Raw genomic sequence first — 12127 nt, forward strand, 5'->3', positions numbered from 1 at the left:
AAAAATCTAGATCTTGAGACGGTGACTAAATATCATTTTCTCGTCGGACGAGTGGGACCCAGCCGTCGACATCTAAAATCGTCGCATCGCGACCGACCTGCGTCAGGGTGCAAAGACAAACAAAGACGCCCCTCTCTCGCACGGTGACCGTGACCTCTCTCTCTAATTTCTCCGGACAAATTTCGTTAGAAATTTTACGTCCACTTCCATTTTGTCATTCTTCTCGGCTAAACGATGACGCTCTCTCCGCTGGCACCGGACAAGAGAAAAAAATTAAAGTAGAAGCTTGTCACTCCACTCGATTCCTCCGACTCTTCTTTCTCTCCGTCTATATTCTCTTACCTCATCACCGATCATTTACCTCCCATTGATGTGATGATCTGAGCCTTCTCCCGAGCCCCTCGCTTCCCCCACTCTCTCTCCCTCTCTGGTCCATGGGTTGCAGCGGGTCCAAGCTGGACTCGCAGGAGCCGGTGGCCCTGTGCCGCGGCCGCTCCGACCTCCTCGCCGACGCCATCCGCTACCGCTACGCCCTCGCCACCGCCCACGCCGCCTACTCCGACTCCCTCGTCTCCCTCGCCTCCTCCCTCCACCGCTTCCTCTCCCCCGTACTCCCTCTCCCTTCCCACCGCAAGGCCGACTCCCCTCCCCCCATCTCCGTCGCCGGACACTCCCACTCTCATTCCGGCTCCCACATCCACTTCTCCGACTCCGACTCCGACTCCGACGACGCCGGTGCCTCCGCCCACCACCACCTCACCCCCGAAACTCTCCCAGCCCCTTCCTTCCTCAACCTGTACTACGCCCGCAGCCAGCCCCCGCCCCACTCTGTCTCCGTCGAGCACCGCCCCGACAGCCCCGAGACCGTCCGCTTCGGCTACTCCGCCGCCCACCCTTATTATGGCGCCCAGAACCCTAATTCGGTGGCTTACGACCCTCAGCCCTACCCCTATTTTCCTTACAGTTATGGTGGAATGGGGGGCGGCGGCTTCTTCGGATCCTCTTCCTCTCCGCCAGCCGCCCAGCGGCCGCCTCCGCCGGCGGCCAGCACGGGCTCGTCCTCCTCCTCCAAGGCCCCGCCGCCTCCCCCTTCACCGCCGAGGACTTCCACTTGGGACTTTTTGAACCCCTTCGATTCCTACGACCGCTTCTTCGCCTCGTACCCCCCCAGCCGGAGCTCCAAGGAGGCGAGGGATGAGGAGGGTATCCCTGACCTCGAAGAGGACGAGATCGAGGTCGTCAAGGAAGCCTATGGTGACCCAAAGTTTGTGGCTTCCACCTCCGCCGCCACCACATCGGCCAATGCGGGTGGGCGTGGTAGTGTCACTGACCATTCGCATGGTCGCAAGGCGGGGTCGGTGACAGCTGATGACAAGCCAGGCAACGAGCCGCAGGTGGTGGACAAGAAGGTGGTGAGTCATGGTGGGTGGGGAAAGCAGGAGGAGAAGCAGAATGTCGCAGCTCCTCGAAGGTTTCACGAGGACGCCGAGATCGTGGGTGAGATCAAGGCCCAGTTTGACAGGGCATCCGAGTCGGCCAGGGAGCTCTCTGGCATGCTTGAGGTGGGGAAGCAGCCGTATTACCGCAACAGCTCTGTGTATGAAGGTGAAGGGACTCATTAAATTCTTTCTTGTTATCAAAATAGTTAGTTCATGCAGCAAAGAATTTTTTTTTCCCCCACAAGCACATTATAAGATTCTGTTATGATTATTTTGGGAAACAGTTTCATCAAGGATGGTGTCTGTGATGACTCCTTCCATTCCTAAAGGTGGTGACTTGTTAGAGTTTGATGATGATAAGTTATCGGGTTCCGGGAATCTTTCTTCAACACTGCAGAAGCTGTATATATGGGAGATGAAGCTTTATGAAGAAGTCAGGGTATGTCTGTGCACTCTCGATATGCATTTCTGTACTTACTGCTTTTGATGTAACTTTGTATTGTCTTGGCCTTGGTTATTTTACAAATTCAACGGTAGATCTATGGTAGGAGAATCTCATGCTTTGAACCTCATTTTACATGTCACATTTAGTTTATTGATGTTGAATGATGCTGTGAATCTTCTACATGGATGGAGGATTTGGAGGCTCGAAATTTTCTTCAGCTTACTCTTGAAATCATGTTCTTATTCCTTGTTTAATTGTATGATAAACAAACCACCTTTGTTTCACTCAATGATTTTTTGGTGGCCTTTTCTTGAAGAATATAAAGATAAATATATCTACTTTGGTTTGTACAGTTCCATTCCCAAATGCCCACCAGATCACTTCTAGTACTACTTTGGTCTCATTTTTTTTCCTGTGTTCGTAATAAATAAATATGTTTAAATTTATTTCTCAATATGCATGCATAAATGTTGTCAAGGGCAGTCACCTAGGTACTTGGACAGCTCCCATTTGCCTGGGTTACGCCGATTGATGGGCATATGTCTAGGAGTCCACCAGGTTAACTCAAATATCCTGCTATATTTTTTAGATTTGCATAATGTTTGACAATCAACTTAGATATTTACATTTAATGCAAGTCAATCTATACAACATAAGGTAATGTCCATAATTCATATACAACATACAACATGGATATCTTGTTTAGCTTTTCTTTTTATGCCCAATGAAAAGTTGTGTTTTGTTGATTCGTATGCTGGAGCATTTTTATAATATTAATTTGTCATGTAATTATATGAAATAATTATGACTATATTAGGTTACTTTACCTAACTATTTTAGATATTAAATTATCCTGATAATTATAATTTTTAAGATGAAAATATGGGGTAAATTGATGCCGAAAACAATGAAACAGAGAAGTGACATTAAGGAAATGAAACTTGAATGGCAATCAACTGAAGATGATGGTCTCTAAGGTTGTCAAAATGGTTTGAAGTCATTAAGCATATTACCATCCTTAATTTTTTGTGAAAACTCATTAAGTTTAATAATGAATTAATGGTTAAGTAGTCAAAATTTATGTTCAGTTTAAAACAAGCTGATATGTAGGATGTGTTAAGGATTTAAATGGTAGGTTATAGTCATAGAATCTTCACCTGACTTTCTTCTTTAACAATATTATATTATGAGTAAGTGCAGCAAAGATGGGTAACAGCTTCAAGCCAAAAAATGCACTCCAAGTTTCTTTTTTTCCCGAACTGCTAGAAACTATTCAGCTGATCAAGCTTCTCTAGGATGCTTAATTATTTGGTGGGAATTAAAAGTTACAAAACTATTAAAGGGGTTCACTTATATATATCCTATCACACTGGATGGTCATGCCTATGGATTTGATAGAATGAATAGCTTTCTTATTGCTAAAATTGAAAAGAAAAAGACAAGCCTATGTTCAATTTGAAAAGAAAAGTATCTGTAGGCAGTCCACATATGATACAAATTTAATCATTTGAACATTTTAAATAGAAAAAAAAAAAACAGGAGGAAGACAATGAAGAACAAAGAGAGAACATGGTGAAACTAAAGAAGATACAATTGCTAGATGCAAAATGGAAAGAATTGAATGGAAAGTGGCTATTTGGCTGGTGGGGATAGAGATGAAAAAGGGATTGTTGTTGCTTCCTTAATTACAAAGACCTAGTAATCATCCTTGTTTGTGGTCACTTTCATGGCACATAATAAACCTTGTTTAGTTGGCATCTTCAATCCTACATATCATAAGCGATATATTATGCTTAAAGGGCACACCTAGGTTGTCATATGCAGCCACATAGATGCCTAGGTGGTCCCACTAAGTGCTTGGATAATCCAACTACTTAGATGGTTGGCACTTACCAAGTCTTCATGTAAGATGACTGTCCAAGTGCCTAGGTTGGTGCCTGGCCACCTAGGGGCTGCAACTGTCTTGGGCAGGCACGTTGTTCATTGATTTATGAAGCTACTTAATTTTTTAACTAATTCTCGCTTTAAGTGAAAAAGGTATGTACTTCAAGAGAGAAGTAATTGAGTCTATTTGTTCTAATTGATGTTTGAACATGTTGTTGTTTTTAGGGTGCTTTAAATGCTTTAAATCACTTGACAGAAATTATTGAGTAAAACTGAAGTAACTAAAAGATTTCATTATTGCATAGCTTAAGTAATTGACAACCTCATTGTTTATCAAGTGTTATCCTGGATGTGCTTTTTATGAACTATATATAGCACTATATATTAAACTTTAGGAACCTTTTTACCTAGGCATCTGCTTAACTGCCTTGACATTCTTCCTAGGTCTGTCAAGGGCTAACACCTAGGACCTCCCAGGCAATCTGACAACCTTCGGACATGCTAGAAATGAAATTAAAGGGAAAAAAAAAAACAATTGATCATCCAATATTCTAGATAGTGCATTGCACAGTACATATATGCCAATAAGGATGGTGTACATCATTGTTTCAAGCAAATCATTACTCAATATACAAGATGATTAAGCAGAATAGCAGATTAAACAGTTACTTAAGCATTCAAATGCGTGTTTAAGAAGCTAAACAAACTAAATGGCCAGTACATGCTGAAGATGATACAATGAAATGACTTGACATTGTGAAGCTGTTAACTAGCCAGTCTTAACAACATTTGTAGCTTTAGTGTGTGATATTAATTTAAATCCTCTGTCTAAACACCATAAATCATGATATATATCTATTAAGTATTGTAAATGATGATATATATCTATTAACTATCTAGCTTTACCCTTACACCTGTACAAACATATGTAAATTTTGTTTTTATATGCATTTGAATTTAACATATATCAGAAAATCTAGAACTTTGGGCATTCACATGCCACCTATGTGGTGTAGCTGTAGACTGTCAATGGGATCGCAATGATGCTTCCTAGGACTCCTTGGTATGTTAACTACCTTAATACTTGTCATTAGCATGTAAAGAAAATGACTTTGATGATTTCTTTAATGGTGTTCTTCTTGATAGATTCTTGTAGTCATGATTTTTATTCTAATTACCCCTCCTATGATTTTATAGTACAACTTGTTCAGTGATAGCTTCTGTTTCCTCAACATCTTGCATCTTGTAATTTGCTGAATCAACAATTTTGTTAAAAGATTATTTCTCATTCCTGAGGCTTCGTTTGCTAGTCAAGCTACATGATTTCTTATGCAATTGTCCCTACTTAAACTTGCCATCTTATCTTGGCTTAGTGCCATTTTTTATCTGTGATCTTAACAAAATTTTCTCTACTCTGACAATTCTAGATTTATCACCAGGAAGATGTCTTGTTTTAGTTGATCATGTCAGATCAGTGCTTATGCTTTGATTTACTTTATTAATTATATTATTTTGTGTTGCATTGTTCCTAATGCTACCATGTTCTTGCAGGCTGAGGAAAAGATGCGGTTACTTCTTGATCGGAACTGCAAACGGCTAAAACACTTGGATGAAAAGGGTGCGGAAGCTCACAAAATTGATGCTACCCGATCCTTGATTAGGAAGTTATCTACAAAGATAAGGATAGCTATCCAGGTTATTGACACCATTTCAAATAAGATAAATAAGCTGAGGGATGAAGAATTGTGGCCACAGATAAATGAGCTTATTTTAGGGTATGTCATTCACAGTCTATCATACCCGGGAGTTCTTTTTACTTTTAATTACACATATAGATTTTCTCTGTATATGTACAAACACTAATGACTAATGGGTTTATGTATGCATACATAAACACATACATAGATGCATGCTTATATGTGTCTGTACATGTTTTGAATGTGCCATTGTGCATGCCAGTATAAGATATTTTACAGTTGGTAAAGTAATCCATTAGTTGGAGTTTATCCATGATTTTTACTGTTCAGAGCATTATATGGCTTTTCTTATATGATGATGCATTATCATTTTTGGAGCCAATTTTTACATTTTACACTTATGAATTATTTGCTGTAGTTATGTTCTCAGGAGGATGATTCAATTGTGGTCAGCAAAATGCTACAGTTAGTATTCTTTAATTATGCTAAATGAGATTTTGTGCAATAACTTATTCTTTGAATTAAGATTGCAATTGTAATTCTGAATGACCATATTTGGGTTAAGTATATTTTGAAATATCATCAACCTTAAGGATGGAAAGTAGATCTCATGTAAGTTGTAATATTCATTGACTGTTCTTATTAATTTCTTCGTTAACCAATACATTGTGATGGCTGAATATCTTGTCAGAAAGATGGTATAGAATGTAAAGTGATTTTAAAAAATCTTTAAGTTGAAACTAGATGTGGCCTATTTGAATTTACAGTTAGATGCAGATCAGTGGGCAGAGTTTCAACAAATTCTTTAAGTAGACAAGTCAGCATGAAGAGGTTTTATAAGAGGTGATCCAAATACCAATGCCTATCTTTAGACAAAAACTCTAGTTTTCATCCTTTGTCAAAGCCTTCTGGCATGCAGATTCTGGAGACAGTCATAAATTCTATATTTGTATTTATTTTGAAGCGCATTAGAGAGGTTGCTTCCATTTTGCATGCTGTTACATTTGTTGCAAAACTAAACCATTTTGTTCCACTTTTATTTGAGCTGCAAATACATAATTTGAGTGAACATGATCATGCTTGCACCTTACATCTTAGCAACTTCAGACATTTTGCTAAACTCAATTTTGCACACAAGTTGCATGCAGAAAGCATGGATGAACATCTGGGCTAACTTGATTACAGGCTAATATCCAACATAATCATCTATTATTTATGACCAAATAAATGTGATTGATACACATCAAAATTATTCTGAAAAGCACTGGAAATACATTTCTTATTGTGGGTCAGATCTATAACACCTCAAATAGTAGAAAAATCTGATAGTGTGAATCTAAAGATGAAAGCTCACACAACACATGCCCTATCACTTGTTTTCAAATGTTGGCAAATGGAGGCTTGATATTGGTGAGTAAGAATCAATATCAATTTTCTGGCTCTTTTACATGATCAAGAAGGGATGATTTTAGATCCATTAGTGCACTGTGTAAGAAAGAGACATAAATACCAGGAGTCAAAGGCTCTTTTTTGCCTTTTATGCAAATGAAAGCCATAAAGTTGAAAAATCTAGGAGCCAAATTATGACTTAGCAAAAGTTTCTGCATAGGTTTTGTATCTTTTTCATATATTTTGTACATTGGAATGCCATATACTTGTACTCCATTAAAAAATGACAGTTTCAGATCAGTGAATATTTTCTCTACACTCTATCTATCACATTTTATATCAAAAATAACCTTTCGTGTTTTCTAGAACACCTGTAAGTTCTTGGCACTAAATAAATAAGGATAAAGTTGAAAATTCCCAACTGTAAACAAATAAGCAAGAAAAGCTAATCACGATCTTGGTATTTGAAAAATAAGATAAAAAATTAAAAATCCCAAATGTAAGCAAATAAGGAAAAAAAAATCTTTCTCTTGTCTTCTAGGGAAGCAAAATAAGTCTCCCTTTGTTTCTCTCTGACATCCTGTGAAAATAAGGAAAAGATTAAAGCTTTTGGCTGTCAACAAATGTGAAAATAACCATAATTACAATTATGGTAGTAGAACAAATGAGAAAAAAATAAATATCCTAATTATTGCTAAGTAAAGTAGCTTAATTACAATCCCAAAAGTAAACAAATAAAATTTAAATTTTACTTTTATTTTTTCCCTTAAACATGCATTGCATGTATTCGTTGCTAGTCTATGTTTTATTTATGAACTTCATACATGATCAAATAGGAAATAAACTTATTTCACAAAAATATGAAAAAATAGATCTTACAAACCCTAGAAAGATAGAGGTATAAGGAAGTCATCTAACCAATATGCAAAAATATAATATATTTTAAAATCAAGATTTGCTATATCAGTCGGTACTGTACTGTCATCGGTACCAAACCAGTAATAATCTCATACCATACTGATACTCGACATGCCTTATTGTTTCATATCATATCGTGCATTGACACTGTAATAGAATGATACCCGTATAATATCTGATTTGGAGACGGTGAACCTTGCTTGAAATAATATAGAATGTGGTATCGTGATGAGATATCTATGGAGGGCATATTTGGGTTGTGGCTGGAAAATTGAAAAGTTTACTGTGCTTGATTGGGCTATGTAGCTCTTATGAATTTATACCAATGGCATCTACCAGTACCAGAACTCTAGGTGATATCTCTATAGAAGTGTTTGGAAATAAGAATAATATGCTCCTTAGACAAAGGTAGGATAAACAAGACATATTGAGACTAGGAAGGATGATCATAGAATGGTTATATTTTGTGAAAATTAAGAAATGCACGAATCTAGAAGAAAATGAACATTTAAAATGGATGGTTGATCACATCTAAGTAGGGGTGTGCACAAGCCGGGTGGGGTCGGGTCGGAGGAACCTGAAATCGAATTGATTTAAACTGGTTTTCTAAAATTGAAACCAAAACTAAGCTGACCATCTACAAAAACCACTTGAAGTCGATCCAAAAAATTTGGTTCAGTCAGCTCGGTTTATCGAGTTGATATTATATCTTATATATAAAAGAAAGTATGAGGTAAAAATAAAAAATTAAAATTTTTATATATAGACATATGAGTCAGGTCTGGTTGGGTCGGTTTGAATATATGTATTTATATATATACACATGGTTCAGGTTGGGTCGGGTTGTGCTGGTTTGAATTAGTTTTTCGAAAACTCAAACTGAAACTAAATTGAATTTTTCAGTTCAAGGCTCTCTCAAACCGAAACCCAACTGAATTAAAAAAAAAAAAAAAATGATGTAAACCAAGCTAAAAAGACTGGTTCGGATTGTGTTTGCGGTGCAGCCAATTTTTTGCACACCCGTACATCTAATAAAAATTGATTATATTTTTACTAGTGAAATTGATCTCATGCTATTGATTTTGGAAGAGGACTTCTAAAGAAACTTACGGACCAAGTCAGTCTTATCTCTCATCTATCTGAATTTTACCCCTTCTAATAAATTGGTACAGGTCTGAAAAATCCCAACTAAGAACACAAGGTGCTTTCTTAAAACTATAACTCTCTGTCCTTTCCCTACTATTTGCGGATGAGAGTCAGCTTTATAGATCCTCATTTTGACTAATTTTTATGACTGATTAGCAACCTAGCATCAACAATCCACCTTTTCCATTTGGGTTGTGGACCAGCATTGGTAGTATTAGGGCTCTTTCTCAAGAAAAGAAGGGTTAGATATAATAGTTTCTGAGCCAACATGGCCCTTATCATATTTAAACTGGTTTTATATTTAAGACTAGGAGCTAACTTAAATTTTTCACCGCAACAATCAAATTTTGGGTCTGGTATGTCCAAGTTGGACTAGGTGAAAGTATTTGAAGTGGTTATTTTAACACTTCATGACTTTTGGATGTTTGCTTTTGATTTAGGAGAATCATTGGATCCTTCATGGACCAATTTGGCCACTTATGATAGGTCTGGAAGGGGTTTAGGAGCAAGATTCACTACATCCAAGGCTGATTTGTGTAATAAAACTTCCGAAGGGTGTAACTTTCACATTCGATGCCTTTTGTTTTGTTTTTCTGTTTGTTTGTTTTTTTTCTTTTGAAGTTGTGTGATTTTTTGAGATCTATGTTGTAGTGACCTGTTGATAGTCCCTTGGGATCTAGATGACTAATTTTGAGACCATTTAAGCCTCTCAAATGTGTGATCAACCGAAAGTTTGCCTTTGTTGGAAACTTTTGACTAAGTTATATCTTCTAATCTTGGAGGACTTAGGCAACATGACAGAAGGTGAAGCTGATTTAAAAGTTGAGATCTAATTTTTGTAAGGTTTTAGCTTTTTCATAATTATTTCTACTAATCACTTCTATTCTAAGAAAATCCTAACCTCTTTTGACTAGAATAGGAATCTAACCGGATTTCAGGCCATAAACCTCACTGGTATGAATAGTGATGTTATGTTCAGTTTTCTTATGGAATTAATAAAGCAAAAAGGTTCTAAAGCGCTACTTCTGAAATTTCGTTATTTTTATTATTATTTTCTTTAGAGATCCAAGTCGAGTTGATTAAAGGAACTGCTTCCTTCTCTCTCCAATCGGATTAGATCTAAGGGGTCTGCCAATTTTCATGAGTCATACTTGTTTAGAAAAGATTTAGATTTAGGAGTTTGGACATAAACCTGGCTCATTGGTCCATATATAGTTGTGGTGTGGTCAAACTTGAATTGAGGATGGAATCCAATCATCTATGTTGTATCTAAGTTTGTTCCTTGTGCTTTAAGCATGTGTCCTTAAGCTGTAAGTTTACCATCATCAATGGTTCTTATTCATGCTGCAAGCTTATTGACTGGGCTTAAGTATAAAATTGTTAATAAAATTAGAGGTCTTCTTGGACACATGCTTTTGTCAATAATATCAAATTGCATATACTGCTAAACAGGCTGCAGGCTTCCTTGCTAAATTTGTGGGGAATTAATTAAATGTTGGGAAAATCGTTTGACATACCTTCCATTTGGTTGACTAAAATATTCTACTTTCTGGCTTTCCTCTAGCGATACTAATTTTCCTCTGTTCATTGCACTAATCCAAGTGTGACAATAACTAGTTTTACAAAAACTGTCCCTTTTGCTCTTAAACATTTGTATATCTTTTCTGCAATGATACTTCTACAATACAATTCAGATATTTCTCATAGATTTTTACTCAAGGGAGAGGATCTGCAGATTCTAAGTACATGGAGTGTCACACAAGCTTGGCTGCACATGCATGTGAATGGATGGGCAAGTGTTGTTAAAATTCCTTGTGCCTTTGTTGTGAAAATATTTTAAATGAATAAGCATCTTCTTGCAGGTTCGAGAGAATGTGGAAAGTAATGCTCGAATGCCATCAGAAGCAGCATCAAGCCATCTTAGAAGCTAGAAGTCTAGATTCCATTGCATTGCATGGGAAGTTCAGTGAAGCCCATATCAATTCAATGATGGAGCTTGAAGTGGAGCTGCTGAAGTGGATTAGCAATTTCTCTACTTGGATTAATGCTCAGAAAAACTATGTGAAAGCCTTGAATGGATGGGCAGCATTATGTCTTCATTATAAGCCCGAAGACACAGCTGATGGGGTTCCTCCTTATTCTCCTGGAAGAATAGGTGCTCCGCCTGTTTTTGTTATCTGTAATTGCTGGTCACAGGTTATGGACCAGATTTCTGAAGGGAAGCGCTCAATTCTATACAGGCTTTTGCCACCACCATACGACATCTCTGGAGCAGCACAATGTTGAACAGCACCAACGGATGATGGCAAGGAAAGATTTGGACATGTGGGTCAAGGCTGTAGAAAAAAGGACACAAGAGATTCACAAAGAAGTGGATGCGTTAAACAAGAAACTAGCGCTAGTTCCTGGCCAGAATCGTCTTCCATTATATGGAGAGGTGCCTCAGGCCCAAACAGCTGAAGCAAGCAGCCTGCAAGTAATTTTGAGACAATTCTTTGAAGCCATGGAAAATTTCACCGCTACTTCTGTGAAAGCTTATGAGCAACTCCACAAACACTGTGAAGAAGAACGAGTAGCTTGAGAGAATACAAAAGTTCCGTAGGTTCATGCACTATGTCTACGTGGAGGGAATCAAACAGACATCTTCAAAGCAATTGGCCTGACATTGTGTGCTGAGATAAGGATTGGAAAGAAACTTCTTAAGATGCTAGAGTGTCTAATTTAGCTAGCTTGATGGACAGTCGCAACGATACGTAATGGAATAACCAAGGGAGTATCTGACATATGGATGGTTGGAGGCATTTTGACGGTAGGCAAGGCTTCTGAAAAAATTTTGCTGCGATGATACAGACCTTGGGGATAGAGCTGGAAGCCACTGGATTTATAGTAAACTAGCATCCCCCCCTGGGCGCTGCAGGGGTATGGCAGTTGTAAAAAGTTCTGATTGCCAAATATTGTGATTCGTGAGATATATGGTTTTTGATACAGAGAAGTCTTATGTTCATACATCTAGGATTGTTTTTTTTTTTTTTTTTCCGGCAATTAAGCTTGCAAGCCACACAATTATGAAAATATAGCTTAATACCATGGTCTAAAGCAACAATGCTGATCTTTTCTTTTTCTCTATTTTATTTACCTTTTCTCTCTCAAAAAAGGGGAGTACAAAAGATTGATGCAACATAAATGTTATCAAGTTAGCTCATACTTTA

At 37.8% G+C, this 12127-nt stretch overlaps 1 protein-coding gene across 1 annotated transcript; it reads left to right on the forward strand.

The window, feature by feature from the left end:
- Positions 1-221: 221 nt before the first annotated feature.
- On the forward strand, positions 222-11926 carry LOC105061549 (uncharacterized). The gene is given in 6 exon segments (XM_010945637.4): positions 222-1605; positions 1724-1878; positions 5320-5543; positions 10781-11133; positions 11136-11186; positions 11189-11926. Coding segments are annotated over 6 exon segments (2265 nt in total). The 5' UTR covers positions 222-434; the 3' UTR covers positions 11500-11926.
- The last annotated feature ends 201 nt before the right edge of the window (positions 11927-12127 follow it).

The sequence above is a fragment of the Elaeis guineensis genome, chromosome 11, assembly GCF_000442705.2.
Source record: "Elaeis guineensis isolate ETL-2024a chromosome 11, EG11, whole genome shotgun sequence".
NCBI classification, from domain to species: domain Eukaryota; kingdom Viridiplantae; phylum Streptophyta; class Magnoliopsida; order Arecales; family Arecaceae; genus Elaeis; species Elaeis guineensis.